Below are 21,762 nucleotides of genomic sequence, written 5' to 3'. Positions count from 1 at the left end.
TAAAACTGAAATCTGATTATACTGTGAGCTCTTGGTGTGTGTGCTTGGTTTACCCTAATACATACTGTCAGTGTCTGAGGCATCTTTTTATGATTGTAATGGGATTTCCAAACCGTTGTTTATGAAGGGAGAAGTGTTGTTTGTTCCAGTTAAATGTTCCATAGGCTGTAGTGCACACCTGAGGTAGTGTTAATGTAGGCCATAAATGTTCTGAGTGACCTTTAAGTAGCTGTACGATGAAAATTATAATCTAGAACCAATTATTAACCCTTAGATAATCACTAGGATTGAAGGGACCGTTAACCCCAAAATTCTTACCTGTAGTGCTGTTTATCAGTCTACGTTGTTTTGGTGTGAGTTGCCAATTGTTGGAGATGTCCGCCTCCCCTCGAACATAATGGAACTACATGGCACTCGGCTTGTGGTGCTTAAAGCGCCCAAAAAATACATTTGAAAAACTCAACAGCAATGTCTCTTTCCAGAAATCATAACCTGGTTACTCAAGATAATCCACAGACCTTGCTGTGAGCAGTTTAAAGTAGGAACTATTTTCTTTCCACCAGACCACACCTAGCAACTGTATCACTGCGCAGGAGGAAGCGCACATCTACTGCTAGCTCACCTAGCACCACTGAGCTAGCTAATGTTACAGCTCAGCTGGGGAGGAAGCAATTAATGTTTACATCTCACGCTGTCATGAGCATGAGTCTCTCGTCCATGAGTAGATGCACACTTCCTTCTGCGCAGTGATACTGTTGTTGGGTGAAGTTTAGTAAAAAAAAAAAAAGTTCCTACATGAAACTACGTGCTCACAACACGGGAAGCCGAGGAGGTTACTACTAATGTTTACACCCCATGCTGTCACAAACACAAGCCTCTTGTTCATGAGTAGATGCACACTTCCTTCTGCATGGTGATACAGTTGGCGGGTGTAGTTCAATAGAAAGAAAATAGTTCCTACATTTCTCACAACAAGATCTGTCGATTATCTTGAGGAACCAGGTCATGACTTCTGGAAAGAGACATTGCTGCTGTTTTTTTTTAAATGTATTATTTTGGTCCTCTGAGCACCACAAGCTGAGTGCCATCTAGTTCCATTATATTTGAGAGAAGGCGGAAATCTCTACGGCCGATATCTCCAACATTCTGCAACTCACACCAAAACAATGTCGACTGCTAGTTTTTTCTACACATAAAAGGAAAAATATGTAGTTTTGATTTTGGGGTGAACTGTCCCTTTAAGATGCAGTTACATACCACCACTTTTACAACACAACCGGGTCCACATAATGTATTTTTCATCTTTTCCTTACAATTATAGCAAAACATTTCGTGACATGCCACAGTCTTGCGTCAACACATTATAATCTGACTGTTCTTCTGACATGCTATCTAGAAGTGACACTCTGAATGTAAGGCCTTTCATGTTGTGTATAATTAATCTGCAGAGAACGAACAAATAAAATGTTAAAATTAACTTGTTGAAAACTGGCCACCACAGCTCAAAAGAAAGACAGAGCAAGACCGTAAAACAAACATGTCATCGTTATGCGTTGTGTAAGAATAGTGCAATGTCTCAAGCTTCGCCAGCGGCAAGAACTGGCTATAAAAAAGGGCGAGAGAAAATCAAACACTACATGAATGTCAAAGTTCAGAACTGCTTTTTTTTCCTCCGTCGGAAAAATAGAAAATTAAAAAAAAAAAAAAACAGCATAAATGAGATTTTAAATAGCAGTTCCAAAACCACTTGTTGGTGAGTTAGTGCAGAAAGCAACACTGATGCATTAGTTTGTTAGGAGCCTGGTTAGTACTGCACAGTGTCACGGCAGTTGGCAGGTTATTTTAGCTGAGCGTTGTCTTGGTCCAAAGGGGCCACAGTGGCTGGCCACAGTGTCTGTGTGTGTTTACGTGTGTGTGTGTATATGTGTGTGTATTGTGAGTGTGTAATATCCTTATGTGTAGGAATTGAGGCATTCCTTTGAGCGTGAGGTGATGTCCTGCAGCTCCCGCTCTTCCTTCATTTTGATGTCTTGGTAGGCATGCATTTGACTGGCATCCTTAAGGTAGGCCCAGTTTGCTGAGAGAATCATGAGGAAGTGGATCTGGAAGAGAAGGGTGAGGTGGATGGCCGGTGAGCATGTCAAAGGTGCAAAGCAAGCTACAGGAGTCAGAGCTACAGTATGTACATCACGGACATACACAAACATAAAGTTAAGCTTTTTTTTAAAAAAAAGACTTAACGAACAGGGGTGACAAAAGACATCACTGAAAAAGACTTATTGTAACATAACTGTTACAATTATAACTAATACTGGAGTTATGCTACGATCTTGCTACGCACAGTACTACAGAAATGACAGTCTAAAGGCGTGAGAATGAGTAGAGAAGAGAAAGAGAGCCACAGGTTGTGCATGCGAGTTTTTATGTGGCTGTAAAAGCTTGAGGTTAGTGCAAAGCGTGAGATTTTTGTGAATCTGACCCTGATCCATATGCAGATCGCTATCACGCTGCTGTCAAAGAAATAGACCAAGTAGGGATCCTTTTGTAAACAAAGATTGTTTATTTTATATAGAAAGTAAAAGCTACAGTCTTCAAAAACTTAGGAGAAAATTAAATATATGAAATATGGAGTATAAGTAACTATAAACAGGTCAAAGAATCTGGAAAAATGTAAGCATGCAGGCTCAGTGTTAAGATAAAAACAAATGGCTCTTTAATGGCACTTTGAGAGAGAATAAAAGTAGGAAACAAAACATCAACTTCATAGCTGAGGCTATATCAGCGTCAGCCCTCATAGAAAAAAAAAATACATTTACTCTACTCTAAAATTGGAGAATGTCTTTTTTTTTATTTATAAAATACATGAAATTAAAGTGAGGCTTAGGGCCCCATGCAGAAGTAAACCCTTGGTACTGGCCTAACCCTTCATAGTGTGCTGTGCTAGGTCTGTGCAGTTACTCTGAGATCTACAATAAACACAACTGGTTGCCATAATACTCGTCAGCAAAATACAGTTGATAAAAAGGTTTTTAGTTTAGTTTAGAATCTAACTTGTGACAAAAAGAGATAATACTGAATATTTTCTGTGGAACACTTCATGGTTTCATGTGTCGGCACCAAAATTTTAAGGCTAAGGAAAGAAATAAAAGGCGATATAAGGCACTTTGCCTGTGTAGCTAGTCCTTTTACAGACGTATCACTAGAATTCATCCTCACCAAAACTGTTAATGTGGCAATCAAAACTGTAAAAGCCTGAGAACACCTTTAATATTTGTCATCAGATGTCCTTATGGACTAATTCAGAGCTGTATACTGTACATCTATGCGAGCATAATGGATGTCTTGATTGGTCTCATTTACTTACAAAAAAATCATTTTTAAAATTGTCTTACATTTATGTTCCACAAGTGCCTCAGGAGTTTATGCACAAATTCGCATTTCAGCTCTGACTGCAGTCGACTGATGCTCGTCCTGTTATGCAAGGTGAGGTACTGCAAGCTTAATACTGTAAGGTTTTTGTTTAAAAAAAATCTGAAATACTGCTTCTGTGCAGGCCAAAATCAGCTTCATGCATTACGAATATAAATAACACTGTTGTGGATGTCTAGCTGTGCACATTTCTAAAAAAAAAAAAAAAAAAAAAATCTGATGGTGACATATTTCTATAAGTGAGTGCCAAGGAAAGCAGAACAAACCAGCCAACTAAACACCACCCCAATCTGAAGACAACTTTCATCAGGTGTCCTCAGACAAGCCAATAATATCCCTGGATACCAAAATGCTAAAGGAAGCATACAGTCAGCTATTTACACTTCATGTGATTACTAATAGAGAGATGTTGACTTTTTTCTATTGTCAGGATGTTTTTTTTTTTTTTAGTTCATTTGTTGTCAGTGGCAACTGTCTCTACTCGGCGCAGCCTCGAATGCTGCACCGTGCTCTTAAAACAGTTTAAAACTTAGTGCAGCAGTCTTCTCGACTCTTAAACTTCAAAACGGCAAAGTTATAAGTGGTAGCCATCATGTAGATCAGCTGGTGGAAGAGAACAGAAAAGGTTGTAAGAGAACATGCCTGTGACCTCCTCGTCACTTGTAATCTGACAAGTTAGTAAAGTGACCAATCATTTTCCAGCAGTAAAATGTTAAAAGGTTAAGAAATAATTTAAAGGGTAGTTCAGATTTTTTAAAGTGGGGTTGTATGAGGTACTGATCCATAGTCAGTGTATTACCAACAGTAGGTGTTGGTCGGCACACCCCCAGTTTGGAGTAGCAGGCAGGAGTGGCGGCACAGAGGCTAAGTAATGTACCGTTGTGAATGGGGCAAACACGTTTTTAGCCATCTAAAAAATAATTATCACCACTTATTTCCACCACTTTACATTGCCATCAGAAAGTTGTTTCCGATGGGGAACTTAAGTTGGTCCATCCATCTATGCTCTCTTCAAAGCCACCAGGCTCCTTTAACTAAAACAGTAATTTTGAACGAGAGCTGCTGGTCTACTGCTGCCTCGATCGGTTAGTTGATTTGTCTTATTGTGCGACTTTGTTGAATCCAAACTAACCCTTTTAAACACCAAGTCACTAACTAATCGATCAAGGCAGCAGTAGACCAGCAGCAGTAAAATGACTGTTTTTGACAAGGGAGTCTGGTGGCTTTGAAAAGAGCATCGATAAAGGCTTCAGTTCCCTATCAGAAAAGGCTGTCTGACGCAAAGTTAAGTGGTGAAAATATTCTAAATATGGCGTAAACTTACACTGACATTGATTCTTTTAGGTGGCTAGAGTAGTCCAATGGGGAGATGAGTCCATCTTCTGTGCTCCTCTCAAAGCCACCAGGCTCCTTTAACAAAAACAGTAATTTTTCTTCACACAATACAGGAGCTGCTGATCTACCACTGCCTTTAACAGTTAGTTAAGACTTGGTGTTTAAAAGTTTTAGTTGGGATTCATCACAGCCACACAGTAAGACAAACTTACCGATAGAGGCAGCTCTCATGTTCTGTGAGGTAAAATTACAATTTTTGTCGAAGGAGTGTGGTGGCTTTGAAGAGCGCATAGGTGAATATAACAGCTTCAGTCCCACATCAGAAAAGGCTATCTAACACAAAGTAAAGCAGTGAAAATGTTCTAAATATAGTGTACACTTAAACTGATAATGATATTTTTAGGTGACTTTGTATGAAATCGCTACTGCCCCCATCCACAGCAGTACATTGCTTAACTTCTGTGGCGGTACTCCTGCCTGCTTCTCTAAACTGGGGGGCGTGCCAACCACCATCTAATACATTGACAACAGGTAAGTACCTCACACAACCCCACTTCAAAAAAGCTCTAAATAATCCCTTAAATTTTACAGTATCTCTCTTGTAATTTTATGGTTAAAATTCATGATTGTGATTTTTAGAAATTACACTCCTTTATGGCATAAAAAGCAAGCCCAAACTGCACTCTCTTCCATCCATCCTAAAATAAAAAACAGGGCCATGTGCATCTAAGCAGATGGTAAACAGCAAATGGAATCGGAGCTGAGGAAAAGCCTATGTGTAATCTTCCTCGGTGTGGTTACACAAACCATATGGGAATGAGAAGAGGAGCATTTGACACATGATCTGCCGATACAAACCGTGCAAAGATGGACTAAAGGGAGAGGATGGAGAGACCGGAGGGAAGCTTACCAGAGCGATCACGGTGGCTCCTGCCCCGGCGCACGCTACGATGTACAGGTGATAAGACAGGTAGAACTGGAAGAAGACAACAGTGATTATTCTTCGGTTAAAAAAAGTGATGCCATGCTGCTCTCCTGCGCTGATGTGTGTGTGGCATGTGTAGAATGTGTGTGGATAGCAAACAACGTCTTACCTCACTGGTGTTGCAGATCTGACCTAGCGTATTTCCACAGGCCTTGCCTGGTGTGGCGTTCCATGGGATAATTCCTGTAGCCATGAAATTCAAAGGTTATACTCAGATGCACTGTACCATGTGAATCATAATCAACCCTGAGTTGATGTCCGCTTTGTACAAATCATAACATAATTCTTTTTGTTGCTAAAATGTTGAATAAACTAAGATTTAAAGGGCTACTCCACCAATCTTACACAAGAAGATCATTGAACTCATCATGAAGGGTACTGCTAAGACTGAAAAGACAATTTTACTGTATAATGTCTTTTGTGGTTCTGAAGGAGCTTTGTCATGACTGAGAGAGTAATTATCTCAGATTGCGATTGAGACTTCAAGCCTATATTAAACATTTGCAAACTGGCTGTGTGGACAATCCTGGGCATATTAGCCTGGGAGGATCTCATTAAAGATGCAGTCGAATTATTTTATGAGAAGTGTAGGACCCCTGGTTTGAGAACCTGACCTATAGAGACGAAAAGTAAAGATTTGTTGGCCCCTGCTGCTTTGATTTGAAGCATTTCTTAATTTCTATCTGTCCCTTAAAAGTCTGCAAACCTTTATCAAAGTGCAATCAAGATGTTGGAGTACTTTTGGGGCGTCGGTGGCTTAGTGGTAGAGCAGGTGCCCCATGTACAAGGCTGTTGCTGCAGCTGCCCGGGTTCGACTCCAGCCTGTGGCCCTTTGCTGCATGTCACTCCCTCTCTCTCTCCCCCCTTCACACTTGTCTGTCCTGTCAATTAAAGGCTAAAAATGCCCCCAAAATATATTTAGAAAAAAAAAAGGATGTTGGAGTACTTTTTAAGGAATGCACAGGTATGATTTGTTAAAGGTAACTCTTTGATTGAACTGGTCACAATCACAAGACATAAACTCATGGTGAGGCATCATTTCATAACTACGGTCCACGTCTGAGGGACAACCTGCCTGAAGACCTAAGGGCCGCAGATTGTTGATGGTTTTAAAAGCAAACTCAACACCTACCTTTTTGGCCTGGCTTTTTAAAAAAATTTATTTATTGTGTAATTATTTATTTATTTTTATTAATCTATTTTTCTAGCTGCCATAATCTTTTATTTGTTACTTATTTGTTCATTTTAACTTATTTATTTACTAAAATTGTTTTTTACTATTTTGAGTTTTTAAACAGGGATTTTTTAAAATTATTTTTATTGTGTGAAGCATGTTGTGTTGCGTTCTATTTGTGTGAAAAGTGCTATACAAATAAAGATTGATTGATGTGCATCAGGTGAGGGCTCGCAAGCAGACATTGGGGGTTGCAAGCTGAAAAATTTAGGATCCCCTAATTTAGAGTATTGTATTGGTTCTAAGCCACCTGAGTGTATGCACTCATAAAACAAGACATATTCTCGGACAATGCGCTGCTCTCTCACCGTACTGACGAACATCCACACAGATGGAGTCATTGGTGAGGTTGGCCATGGGAGACTTCATGGCGGCACAGGTAGACCACATGTTGTAGAAGAGGAAGACTGGCACAGCGGAGAAGCCGAACACACCGAGCCAGGCCACACCAAGAATGTATGTGAGGAACACAAACTGATGACACAGAGATGGCACAATCAGATAACCATGAAACTAAACCAGCTGGAAAATGATAACAAATTATCATCATCATCTTTGTGTGTACTTTATATTTCCATCACATGGCATGAATCTTTTTTTAAGCACATTGTGTTTAAATATCAGGCTGGACACAGCAGTGTGGTTGTATTAACATACCATTCCACTGATGCAGCGTCCACAGATGGTGGTCTTGAACTCGCTGTGCAGCTCCTTGACTGCGCTGGTCGTGTAGAAGCCCTCAGCCAGCAGAATGATCCCGTACAGGAAGAAAAACGAAGCAATGCCGTAGATGACATACTGCATCAGCTGTATTCTGTTAAAGAGCAAAGTCACACATAAGCTCAGTTGTGCCTGTAAGGCTGCGATAGAGATACGCACAAATCCAGGACTAACATGCTTTCATCCTCCAAATGTAGCACCTGGAGAGACTCACTAACCACGTGAGGTAAAGTAATAGCATGCCGCACCACTGTCTGGTGGAAAATAGCTGCTCAAGATCAATTATAATTTCTTTGCATGCGATCTTTAAAACATGAGTAACCTGTGCTGGATGATTAATCATTCACAGATGGTTACGATTGAGCTCAAGCTTCCCTAAGACATGAAGAGAGATGCTAAGTCCAAATGTGGAGATAACAGGTGATGCATGTCTCTGGAAATCATCCGCCAGGAGACAGACTGCCTCTGTTAGACGTCTTAAATTAAACAGCGCACTCCAACTCTAAAGCAATATACAACATATGTGCAGTCCTGTCTCTTGTCATTCTCCTTTTATTGGCTTGACTAATGGATGCACTGTAACAAAAAACAGCCCATATTAGGTCTGTTCTGCAGGATAAGGTGAACGTGGGAGATGTGATCAGCTAAAAATAGCCTTCATAAAGTCAGCCTCATTAAAAGCGCTATATATTTTACTGTTAGGCCTCTCCGTATTGTGATGGTTATGTGAGAGCACATATTACACTGACTATATTGTGTAATGGATCCTACTGTGACATTAAAGGGTAATTTTAGTATTTCTCAACCTGGACCATATATTCCCATGTGTTTATGTCTAAGTGACTAATGGGAACAGCAGTTTTTGAAACTGATCCTGTATCGAGCAAGAGCGCTGCAGCCAGCAAGCTTCAATCTAACAACTCTGGGCATGTGTGCACCTTCAATTTCCGGCCACTTAAAGTGCTTGTTTTTGCCACTGACAGGCTCAGATTGTTATTCTAGTGTCCGACAACATTACAGATAGGATCCCTACTGTGATAGACCTTTTTGTTAAAGAGTAAGATCCTTTTTGTTTAACCAGAAACAGCCCTAAAATCACTGTTACAAACCTCACCAGCCTCCATTTAAATAAACAGTAATTTTATCATCATAAAACCACACTTCGCTCAAAATCAGCAGAACAAAATAAAACTCACAAAAACTGCCTTGGTTCATTTTTCCACTGTTCCAACAATCATCAGGTCTGGTTCTGTTGAAATAAACCCTTAGTTCATCCAGTTAGATGTGAAAATATGCTGGCTCTATACCTGCTTAAATTACTGTTTATTTAAATGGAGGCTGGTGGGTTTGGCAATAGCGATTTTGGGGCTGTTTTAGGTTAAACAAAAAGAATCTTACTCTTTAACAAAAAGGTCTATCTCTGTAAGGATCCTTTCCATAATGTTGTCAAACACTTACAATAACAATTTGAGCCTGTCAGTGGCAAAACATTGACTGTTCAATCATGTGTTTATATTGCAGCTACGCCTGCAGCCCTCTCACTCAAAACTGGACCAGATTCAAAAATAGTTGCACCCATTAGTCACTTAGACAGAAAAACATGGGAAACGGGTCCAAGTTTAAAAAAAAGTTGCCCTTTAAAGACTCAATGTTTTGTATTAAACACAGGCAGGCATTACAAGCCCCCATGCAGTGCATACAAACAGCATAAGGTCACTTACACCTCAGTCAGCATGGCGTGATCCTCGGTGACCGTGGAGAAGTAGGTTTCCAGGATGGTCACTGTGCCAGTGAGAGCCACATGGCCACATCCACAGAACAGGGCAACGCCAGAGAAGCAGAGGATTGTAGCCACCAGCGACGCATACGGCACCCCGCCTAAACACTTGATGCAGCACTCAAAGCAACCTGTGGGGAAAAAAACAGACAAATTGGATCAGCGACAAGTGTCATTTGATATCATGGAAACAGTGTTTTTTTCCAAATTGCTTTACTTTAAAAGGCAAAACTGTGTAAACATCAGCCCCCATTTCCATATAAGGGATCATGTTTTAGTTGCAGGACAGGAAGTGATCTCAGGGGAATGAAGTATGAGATGAATATTCATATGAGTCATCTAATCATCCATCGAGACTATCCCAAGACACCCTGGACAGATCACCAGTGTATCACAGCGGCATTTTGCAACTAATTAAACCAAAAGGCACTTTATCTCTCATCAAAACGCTTGACTGACTTATCACTTAGATATTAAAAGGACAAAGGAACTGACACAGACAGACAAGTCTGTTCAAAATAGGTTTTTGTCTGTAGTCACGCTTGATGCACCGTGCTTCCTTTCGAGACCTCTGCAATGTAAGCACCAGCGGAAACAGTTTGCTATGTGAGGCTGAGGTTTTTACAGTCCACAATGCCTTTAATGTTTCATCTGACAATTCATCACTACACTTAAAGCGCACTAATGGCCATCCAGCAGGTCAGAGTAATGGGTGTCAGCTAAGCCGTAATGGAAATCAATGGCAACTCACAACGAGGGAATGAAGTGACCCAGATGGATCTGCCTCATCCGATGTGTTCCTGTGCCTTGTGAAATGGAGCTAGTCACCACAATGCGCTGTCTGTGGACGCATGCGAACAAACCACAGTGTGCTCCCAATCAGATCCACATGTGTCTGACAGGATGTTGTTGAGTCACAGGACATCCAGGTCAGTGGCTGTTTATGTTTTACAGCTCTCACATATGGCTGATGTCACACGGTAACGGAAGTACTAAAGCTGCTATGATCAATATCTTTACATTAACAATGGATAAAACCACTGTGTGTGTGACGAAGGTTACTCATAGTAATGAGCTACAAAAGTTTAACACAAATATTAACAGGCTTTTCAGAAAATCGGCGAAACAAAATGTATGCCCTTTTCCACCCACTACTGTTTGCGAATACTGGGAGATGGTTCATTGAGATAAGTGGTAAGTGATGCTAATTCTCCAGTCTGGTGCTGCTGCAGAAGAGGGTGCAACGAGATGACGGAATAGTAGTTGCATTTACTTACTATCAATACACCAACCTTTCCACCTTTTTTGGTGTTTCCATCAAGATTTTATGTGCAAATTGAGATGCATAAAAGTGAAAATCACTATGGAGAATTTTAGCCCCTTTAAGCTGTGTTTTACTTTTCCAGCCCAAAATGTTGCTGTTTTGGTTCACTCTCTCTCATCAGCAATGCTTTTCAACGCAGTAGGCAGCTGTTTTACGAGAAAAAAAATCAACCCTTATCGACCCTGATCAACCCTTAGTACACTACCCTGCATTAAGAAGTAGTAACTGACAAAATTAGCAAGCAGATAGTGAACCGAGGAGATGGTGGAGACCAAAAAGGAGCTAGACCGAAAGTTAATCGTACAGACTTCCGTACATCAGACAAACACATCTCCAAATGCTGGTTTATGGAGTCCTGCAGAAAATTAGGCTTGTTGTGGCTTTAAAGAAATGTTCAGATGGCATCATCATTACCCAAGCACAGACTATCTAATAGGAACAAGACAACGTAGTAGAAATGATCAGACAAAAGTTTCCATAAAACCTGTCCCAAGGGCATAGGATTTGTTTCAACTTGGGTGGGGACACATGAAACAGGGGTTTGGGGGCTCCTTTGATGGAAAAGGAGTTGAAAACACCGTAACTAACAGTTACAGTGTAAAAGTGAACCACCACATCACTGCTGATCATAATCTATCACACTCAAAGTTTTTTCAAATTAAAATTGTTTTTTCTTAGGTAATGGAAAAATAAATTGGGAGCAGCAGAGCTTATCTCAATAAAACATCTCTGTTTTTCTTGAAGAAAACAAACCAAAAAATATTTTCTTCTTGCTTTCCCCTTCCATGAGACGAGAACCCTGAAAGTTCATCTGTGTTTGTGCTGGTTGCCCTAACAAAAGGAAATTAAAGCAGATATACTGCTGCTGGGCCAACACTTTTGCAGTCAGACGCTTCACCCTGACTGTTTGTGTAGTACAGGGAGATAAAAACATTTTTGTCCCATGGTGAGTGAATAGGAGTTGCCATGGCAGCATGTTAACCACAACTCAATGAGTGTGCCCACAGCAGAGTCGCTAACTTCTACCGCAGCCCACATTTCTCTGATGAACGTATCGGGGGAGGGCGAGTGGGCTGCTGGGAGTCAGAGCGCAGAGCTCCACAGGATATTGAGCCCAGCTGCAAAGTAAATACAGACCATTTAAAGGACGAACTGCTCTTGTAGCGGATGTCACTGTCAGGTAGTTCTGAACTGGTTGCAGAATTACTATTTGCCATAAACCCACTAGCTCTCATGATTCACCCTCCTGAAGAGAAGAGATGTTTCCACATGAAAACTGCGCCTTCAAATAGCTCATATTTAATGTGCACAGAGTGACAGAGGCAGCAGCAACAGTCACACTGGTTTATTATGAATTCATCTGAGTGTAATCAATTGTGTCATGTCATGGATGGAAATCAGCATGACTACCCATCTCATTAAGTGTCTGTTTGTCTTCAAACCCTGCCTTGAAATGCATCACTATTCCCATTAGAGCAACTGTCAAGAAGTTGATAGCACAGGCTGAATGCCGTGATATCATCATGACAGTCAGTCTGCTTCAATTGCCTGAATGTTACTGGATCTGAAAATGAGAAAAAAGGCGTCTACAGCTGTTACAAACAAAACTGTGTTCCGGGCAGTCTATACCGAACATATGAAATGCTTTAAAATGTCACGTTGACCATGTACCACTCTCCCCTGGAGCCTGTCATGGAGAAGGTCAGACTGACATGTCTGCATCTGCTATGCTTGTCTAACTTGGAGCACTTAGAGAGAGAAAACGTACATCATGTTTGAAAGCCACCAATGCGATCGATAAGCCATTCGTTTGATTAGTGTCCATTAAAAAGGAGTGGTTTGCTTTGGAAGCATCCATCCATTCAGACTGAGAATATTGGTTAGACATCTCTCTCTCTCTCAGTCTCTCCGTGGATAGAGCTTGTGTCACTTACTGGTTGTTATCCTTAATAACACAATAAATCCAAGGTGGTATTTTCACAGCTGGACTGGACATGTTGGCAGGTTAGTATAACTCTGTTCGGGCTGACTGAAAAAACACTGGCATGAGGACAGACCCACTGACGAGGTTCAACTATTAGCAGCCTCAGGAATACCACTCTGCTCACAAAGGGCCTCTGTGAAAGCTTAAGTCTTGGTATTAGACATCAGGGGGAGACAGAAATGACATCAAAGCCCAACACCACTTTTAAGCTGTACCATGGGAACAGTAGTCTGCACCACAGCAAAATCAGTCTCAATCAGTCAATGGGTCCAAAGTAGAAGTGGGATTTTGAAGTAATCTAAGGGTCTGTGAGATATTACATGCATCCTTATCATTAAATAATCCCACTTCATAGATGATCACGTGTTTAAGAATAAGTTTTGTGGGAAGAATCTGTTTATTAATCGACTCCAGACTGTACAGAATTCAGCTGCCAGGCTTCCAGCTTAGAACTGAGAGACATGATCACATCACTCCAGTTTTGGCCTCCTTACACTGGCTCCCAGTATGTTTTAGAATAGATTTTAAGGTGTTATTGATTACAGTTAAGGCTCTCTAAGGTCTCTCTCCCAGTAATATCTCAGACCTCTTAGTGCCGTACATGCCAGGACGTACTTTGAGGTCCTCAGGCGGAGGTCTTTTGTCTGTTCCAGAGGCCTGTCTGAAAACTAAAGGGGCCAAGACTCTGGAACAGTCTGCCCAAGGAAATCAGATTGACTGAGTCAGTGATCTCTTTTAAGTTCCTTCTTAAAACGTACTTTTATCAGAGCGCCTTTCCTGATTTTACTTGAGTTTTAAGTTCATTTAACCTGTCTTTTATGTCCTCAGTTTTTATACACTAGTGTTTTTATCCATTATCTTAAAAGTTGTTGTTTTCATGTCTTGTCTGTTTTAATTATTGACATGTAAAGCACTTTTTAACTCTGTTTTGAAAAGCAAGAAGAAGAAAAGAAAGATATATATATGCAGAATCTGTACCCGACTGGACATGGTTTGATATCGGAAGTGTTCTGGTTTCTGTTTGTAGTCCCTTTGCAGTCTGTGTAGTATTGACCAATCATGTTTGAACGGCAGGTTAACAGTTCGCGTGGAGAAGTGAAAAGCATTGGCCATAATACAATCTCTCTCACGAGTTAGCTTTATAGTAGTTTTTACTTAATTTATCTGTATTTATCTGTTCATAGGGATGAGCTGAACTGACCAGCACATGGAAGAGGAAGTCTTGGCCCGGACATCCACTGGCTACACAAGATCAGGCCAAAGTATTGGCCGTCGCCTCCAGTGGCTTTATCATCACTGGTGGGTTTTGAGATTTTTTTGACGCCATCTTTATTTTTTCATTTTGTCCCCCAAAGAGGTGAGGCTTAACTGTTGGGTTAGATTTTGACATTTTGTAAAATCCATGTTTTCGCTTTCTGGCTAAGAGTTGAATGAGAAAACCAATACAACTCTCATATTTCATTGACAAAGGTCTACAGCCAGCGGCCGGTTACCATAGCTTGGCACTAAGACTGGAACCACAATGAAACAGCCTCCTTGGCTCTTTCAGTTTTCAACTTTAAATCTGACAGATTTAACCCATTACATCTCTTTTTATACTCAGTCAAAAACAAAGTGGGAAAATGTCAATTTATGGCTTTTTGTGAAGAACTATTTTTTGGGTTCAGGTCTGCGCTGGTTGCCTGGCAACCTCGTGGTGATGATAACACTCCAACAGCTTCATACTGTATTTATTGGACAGCAAAGGTGTTGTGCTATTTGTTACCGGAGCGCACCTGTGACGTGTACATCTGTGCATGCACACAGTCAAGTTGCGGCTCGTTTCGTTGGTTATGTGACCACTGTTACTACAGTGGCAAGTTTACATACATTTGTCCACTATAACAGACCATACGTTCAAATGTTAGACAGACTTTATAAATAGTTAAATTGTCTTCACGTAGCAGGTACTGGCAATTTTTAAGGTGGAATATTTTCTTGCATGAAAGTCAAAGCCACTCCAGTAGTTTTTGTTGACTTTCTTGCATGACATACGCTTAAGTGATGATTAGATCTTCAAGCTCTTAAGAAAACGTACATGCAATTGTGAATATTTCATTTCCTCACTTTAAGAAAAACAGTTGTGGAGCATTATTCTAGTGCACTTCAGCAGCACTACACCCCTGTCAGACAGATACAAGAGCACTTAGCAGTAAAGGAAATAAGTAAACAATTGTTTAAATTTACTGTTAAAAAAATTACCTTGAAAACAAAGATCTCTTATCAGATGTACTATTCTATTTCCAAGTTGCATCTATTCAAATAAAAAAGTCTAGTTCAAAGAGGATGGTTGATTCTGTAATTAGACAGATTGATGGCGACCACAAATTTCATAGAGGATGCTGTAACGTGTATTTGAGAGTTATAAGATAGGCAGTCAGTAAATCAGTAAACCTACCACACAGCAAAGTATAGACTGTTTCCTCTGAGTGGACTGTGTGGGATTTCATAGAGTACAGGATATTGCGGGGCAGACTTTAGCTCAAATCACCCTCCTCCGCAGGGGATAACAGTAGGAGCTGGTGACTCTCTCAACAACAAGCTTGTACTAAATGGATCTTGCTGGCTTGTTCGGAGTGGAGCGGACACATAAATGAAAATCATGTCGGGCCTTTTTCCCTCTGATGACTTTCACATGCTCCCGGTCCCTGACTAATACTCCTGGTTAGACCTCCAACCACTTCAAGACTCTCCACTCTCCAGCTCATCGCTACAGCACATGAATGAGAGGAGGAGAGAGTTTGCAAAATAGAGTGAGAGGGAGAGAAACACAGACAAGTTAGCGACTGTTTGTAATGACAATGTCAGGCCTCACAGCAGAAGCCACATTCGCCACATCGGGATCACGAGGAGAAAGGGTGTGTGTGTGTGTGTGTGTGTGTGTGTATATGTATGACTTTGTGTGAGAGACAGAAAAAAAATAGAGACAGAGAGAGAGTCCAAGAAGCTCTGACACAAAGAGCCAGTGTGTGTAGCCCTAGACTGTCCATCACACTGGACTCTCAGGGGCCATTCAGAATGGCAGTGAACCACAGCCCCGCTCTTCCGGCCCCACAGGCTTGAGGCCCAGGACAAGCCCACCGCTGAGCTCCATCCTGTGTGCCCCTCCAGCACTGCGCACAGCTCGGCCACAATGGGCCGCAGCAGCCACTTCACACTCCAGGAGGATCCTGTTTGTCAAAGCAGCTCAAATCATCCAATGTGTGAATGAGATGGCTCATTAAGACCGATCTGGGGACAGACAAACAGACACAGCGAGGCAGGGTGACCAAGAAAGCAAGGGTGCATCAGCTTTAAGTAAATAACCATGATGCAGGATTACAAAGCGGGCCTACCCAGTGCCCCAGACTTTCAAAGGCCCCAAGCCCCCTTGGTTTACTGTATGTCAGCTGCATTTTGTTTGAGCACTTTATACCTTGCTTGAAAGCCAGCAGTACATAGAAAGAGAAATTAGGGGAAAAAGAAAGGTGGCATGACATTCAAAGGTCCCTGCCTTTCATGTTTAGTGCCTTAAAGGGACAAGTCATCCCAAAATCAAAAACGCATATTGTTTCTCTTACCTGGAGTGCTATTTATCAATCTAGATTATTTTGGTGTGAGTTACAGAGTGTTGGAGATATTGGTTGTAGAGATGTCCAATTTAATGAAACTAGATGGCACTCAGCTTGTGGTGCTCAAAGGTTTGAAAAAAATACATTTGGAAACTCAACAGCAATGTCTCTTTCCAGAAATCATGACCTGGTTACTCAAGATAATCCACAGACCGTGTTGTGAGCACTTTCATGTAGGGACTATTTTCTTTCTACCAGACCACACCTACCAGCTGTATCACCACGCAGAAGGAAGCGCAGATCTACTGCTGGCTCACCTAGCACCACTGAGCTAGCTTATGTTACAGCTCAGTTGATCAGGACGCCATTAATGTTTACATCTCGCGCTGTCCCCAGCACAAACCTCTCGTCCACGAGTAGATGTAGCCTACGCTTCCTTCTTTATGGTTATACATTTGGTGGGTGTAGTTTTGGAGAAAGAAAGTAGTTCTTACATGAAACTGCTCACAACAAGGTCTGTGGATTATCTTGAGTAACTAGGTCAGGATTTCTGGAAAGACACATCGCTGTTGAGTTTTTCAAATTTATTTTTTTGACGTTTTGAGCACCACAAGCCAAGTGCCATCTAGTTCCATTATATTTAAGAGAATTCAGACATCTGTATGACTGATATCTCCCATGCTTGGTAACTCACAACAAAATAATCTAGACTGATAAATAGCACTAAGGGTAAGAGTAAAAATATGTATTTTTGATTTTGGAGTGAACTGTCCCTTTAACCCCAGACCACCAGGGTGCTCAGGACTTTGGTTATTTGATTACTTGCAAATTTGTTGGGGAATCTGCATCATTAAAAGGACAATATCAACTGCACTTTTATTATTTCAGTCTATATTATATCTAGATATCTATATTGTAGTCTATACAGTGTCTTTTTCTTAAATAAAGCTGTTTATCAAATTACCAGAAACTTGTGTACAGAAAACCTGGGGGCAGGTAGTATTCCAGGAGCTAGAGCAGCACTGATTAGTTGATTCATTAATAGTTGCTTAGTTGAGCAACAAAAAATACACAATTTTGATAAATGATTCATGAAAAGTGATTTTTTATACAAAATTGGTCAAAATTCACCGGTTCCAGTTTCTTAAATTTGTAGATTATCTGGTTCTCTTAGTTGCCTTTGATAATAAAAGTATTATCTTGGGGTTTGGGACTTCTGGTCAAACAAAGCAAGACATTTGGAGACAAAAAAGTCTTGGTAGATAAAGCCATAAAACAAATCCTTAGTAGCAGCCCGAGAGAGTGTACCTATATCAGTTTTGGTTGGTTTGTATGCAAAATATAAAGAAGCTGTCATCTATAGTGTGCTGTGTGCACTGTACTTGATGAGTACCAGAGGCCCAAACAACAGCAAAGGTGTCTCCAAACAGGTGAATCCATCCATGCATCACTGCTGTTTGCTTGAGCCCAGACTCATCACACTAACCCCTGCAGCTGGCTCTGCTTCATCACCTCCCTTCATCCTTCAACAACACACATCACGAGGACACAGCCTGCCAACACCACAAAGCTGAAATCTTCCAACAGCTGGGACCCTCAGTGGAAAAATGTCTAAATTCACCTCTGATTGCGTAAAGAAACACCGACTGGATGTGATCAAATGAGCAGCAGACATTTTGAAAAACACTGTTCAATTTGATGTCCGTGCCAAACACAAACACAAACACGGACACACCCACATCTACATAAACAACAAAGCACCACATAGAAGCACCACATAATCACATGTTCATAGTGAAAGCATGTACACAGTATACAAATAAATCCCACTCACACAAATAAACACACACAGACACACACAATTTGTAATGAAGACATTGCAACTCTTCCATCTCACGTTTGAGCCCTGAACAAGAAATTGGCTTCCAGCTCCGTCAAAAACGCCATCCAGTTTAAATCTAGCATCCAGCCTCATTGCTAACAGATGTGTCTGTTTACAGCTAATGTTAAGTATTGTTGTTTGTTGCTTCATTGGGGCGAGCTGCCAGAACACCATTTATGAGAAACAGTCTCATTTTCCACACTCTCCACTTTGAGAGGAGACTTAAAAATGCCATAATGGCTATAATGGCCATCCTCGAGGGACGGAGGGAATCGGAGCCTGCCAATTCGTCAAAAAGTGCTCTGTTTACTTATCTTACAAGGGGAAACTTATGCTCTGTCTGCTAATAGCTGCTGACTGCAGCTCACCCATGGCTGTGTGTGAAAGGAGCCGAGGGAGTGTGTGGATGTACTCGATGACAATAAAAGGCAATGATGGCCGTAATGGCTCATAAAAAGTGTGCCTGGGTACAGTCAGGGAGTAAATTTGTGAACATGAGCTGTGCGATGTGCAAATAAATGATGGGAGAGTCACGTCAGGTCAACTCCTTTTATAGGCCAATCACATACAGTGTCTCAATGGGCTTTACAAGCCCACAGGTTCCCGACCCTGCTTGAGCTTTCTCATACAAGGAACAGATTGTTTTAAACAGACACAGCTCAGAGCCCCGACCATGTGATTACAATGTTCCTGGTTGGGGACATCCTATCATTTCCTGTCAGCTCTCTACTGTCCTAATAAACATAAATATCCCAAAAGAAGTGTGTGACCAATGGCTGGATGATGATGTACAGAGCTGTAGATGTGACAGGTAAGCCTACTGCCCCTTGTCCAGTTAGTGGGCATAGAGCATTTGGATTATAATAGGTCTTGTGCTCTATTTGTGTACAGAGGGGTATACTTAGGCCCCCTTTACACCTGGCAACATGCCTTAGGGTGATCGAATTTCAATCGGATAGTGCTTGACCACATGAAAGAACAAGCATATGCACCCAAAACGCATTTAGGATGGATCCTGACTTGCCAAACCACCTTGACCACATTGAACACTAGTGTAAATGCAACTATGTTTTTAATCAACATACGCATGCCACTGTTCCAAACCAGCATGGTAGTAGCCATTAGCCAGTTAGTGAGCGAAACTACTAGAAAAAAAACGCTGTGAGAAAGCTTGAAGATATATACAAATTTGACAGTCTTCATCCGTAAAGGTCACCATCACTGTCCTCTCCCACCAGTCTTAACTGCATCCAGATCATCCTCTAGACAGTTGTGGCACTGACCAAAGCTGAAGTAAAAGCAGCTGCATAATAGAACAGTTTCCAGTTGTTGAACACGACTCCTCCCCTGCTTCGAAAAGCAAGCAAAAGTCCATACAATTTTTTGTTTGTTCGTTTGGTTTTTATTTTATTTCATTTCATTTCATTTTTTATTTTTATTTTTATTTTTATTTTTATTTTTATTTCATTTTATTTTATTTTTTATTTTATTTTATTTTTTTATTATTATATATTTTTTTCTATTTATTTATTTATTTTTTGGACCTGCACAAACAAGAGGAGTGATGTCTGGTTGTTTGAGCTGGACAGAGTGATCAGATCTTAATTGGATCTTAGTGCTGACACAGGAGATGCATATTTATACCAGGTGTTAATGTAATCAGGTTAAATCATATCTAGAAACAATCTGGATACAAGATGTGTTTTATTGCGAGGTTTAAAGGGGGTCAGATTTGATCTCTTAGTGTCTTTATAATAACTGCGATGAGTTCATAAATATTAGGGCGATGGACAGAAAATTTATTAACAATTCTTGCAATCAGTTAATCTTTCAAGTCATTCATTAAGATTAAAAAAAAAAACACTGGCTGATTCCAGCTTCTAATACATGAGGATTTTCCTGCTGGGAAGCTGTGATGGACATTTCTCCTTTATTTTCTGACAGATTGAAATTGAAAGTAGTCTTTAGTTACAGCCCTGCATGCCCTGCTTTGTCGCCATTGTCAAAGGTGCAGTCAGAACAAAACTCTGCAGTTACACACATTTAGAGGTTATTAAATATCACTAGAACGGTAGCTTTCAATGTTACAGACTGTTTTTTACAGCAAATTGTATTATCAAGCACCACAGCCTTTCTTGAGAAACTTGCTTGTCTGATTATACAATAATATTTTACCTGCAATAGAAGTTCTAATCAAAAAGGAATGGAAAATCAATGTTTCCTGCTGATTCCTACAAGCAGGCAGTGAGCAAGTTAATGACTTTCCCTCTGTCTCTTCAGTGTACACACGCACACTCCTCACGGCTGTCTATTTCTGAGACTGGTAATGTCTGCTTCATTTATCTTTGTCCTTGCCAGTGCCTCATCCACCTCATTAATCATCACCCCCCCCCCACACCCCCTGAAAGAACAACTCAAACGCACCCTGCAGGTTTGATTGATCTGCTGTTGATTCTGCAACAGGCTTATTGTCCTCAAAAGTGGCACTAGCATGATGATGACCAGCGGCAACGCAGCGTCCCTCCTGCTGCAGGAGCGAGGTCTGCTAAAAAAAACATCCCACATACTTAAACTAATTAGATCATAAAACAAGCACAAGCAAAATACTGCAGAGAAATAAACACACTAGACGCATGACAGAGACGACAGTGATGCACAATCAATAACTGGAACTATGTGTATGAACACTGAAACAAGGATGCTGTGCTGACATTTAAAAATTCTAAGTCCCCGCTGAGCGAAATCTACTCAACTATTGTGCAGAGTGAAACCAAGCAGGCTGGAGTAGGTTAAAGCCCCAGTAAACAGAGCAGTGAAAAGAACTGAACTGGCTCTTTGTGAGTGCTCATTGGTACCTCTTTTGTCCTGCCTCTGGTCTTGGTTTTCTTCTGATGGAGTTTCCATGGTTGTTTTTCTCCCATCCAACAAAAATGCTTCCTTTCAGCAAATTCTCTCTTCCTTTCTGCCCCTCACTCTCCCGTTCCCTCTTTCGCTCACTCTTCTTCCTTCCTGCACGTTCCTGCTATCTCTCTCCTCCACGTTCGCCGCCTCACAAAGGCACCGCTCCACTGTACATCACACCTTTCCGGGATGCAGAGGTCTTGTTAGAAGAGATTTGGTTGTGTCCCGGTCATATATCACTTCCAAACCAGATCTGAATGTGTATCTGTTTCAGTCTAATTAATTTGTGCTCCTATTGACACACAAATCTTGGTCCCCTCTGAGGCACTCTTGTCTCAAACTTGAATAGCCATCCAGTGAGAACAGGGTTGTTGCACAGAGAGGGTGCAGATGGGTGAGGAGGGACCCCCACTTTAGTCGACTGACAGGGTGAAAACCTACCAGGGGCAGAAAGCATATAGGCGCACAATCACCTCTCTTTATTTGCATCCAACCACAGTTTAAGAGAGGGGGAGTGAGTGTGTGTGTGTGTGCATGCTGCGGTGTGTTTGGGGGGGTTAGCCCTTCATCCTCTGATTGGCACCATATGCCCTCTGCTCTT

General features: G+C 41.1%; 1 protein-coding gene across 3 annotated transcripts in view; it reads right to left on the bottom strand.

The window, feature by feature from the left end:
* Window positions 1–1,278: 1,278 nt before the first annotated feature.
* gpm6bb (glycoprotein M6Bb) overlaps window positions 1,279–21,762 on the bottom strand; it is a 42,220-nt gene continuing 21,736 nt past the window's right edge. Inside the window, exons 1-7 of one of the 3 annotated variants that reach the window (XM_050048035.1) lie at window positions 21,116–21,579; window positions 9,425–9,611; window positions 7,641–7,797; window positions 7,292–7,457; window positions 5,859–5,932; window positions 5,675–5,740; window positions 1,279–2,102 (exon numbers count right to left, since the gene is read on the bottom strand). In XM_050048035.1, coding sequence (XP_049903992.1) covers window positions 1,953–2,102; window positions 5,675–5,740; window positions 5,859–5,932; window positions 7,292–7,457; window positions 7,641–7,797; window positions 9,425–9,611; window positions 21,116–21,164 — 849 coding nt within the window. In that variant the 5' untranslated portion in view covers window positions 21,165–21,579 and the 3' untranslated portion in view covers window positions 1,279–1,952. Of the gene's footprint in view, window positions 2,103–2,540; window positions 4,033–5,674; window positions 5,741–5,858; window positions 5,933–7,291; window positions 7,458–7,640; window positions 7,798–9,424; window positions 9,612–21,115; window positions 21,580–21,762 lie in introns of those variants that run through there. The other 2 variants (XM_050048037.1, XM_050048036.1) reach the window with 2 other exon arrangements.

The sequence above is a fragment of the Epinephelus moara genome, chromosome 7, assembly GCF_006386435.1.
Source record: "Epinephelus moara isolate mb chromosome 7, YSFRI_EMoa_1.0, whole genome shotgun sequence".
In the NCBI taxonomy this organism is placed as follows: Eukaryota; Metazoa; Chordata; class Actinopteri; order Perciformes; family Serranidae; genus Epinephelus; species Epinephelus moara.
Note: the sequence above shows the minus strand (reverse complement) of the source record. Positions and strands in the feature narration are given on the sequence as shown.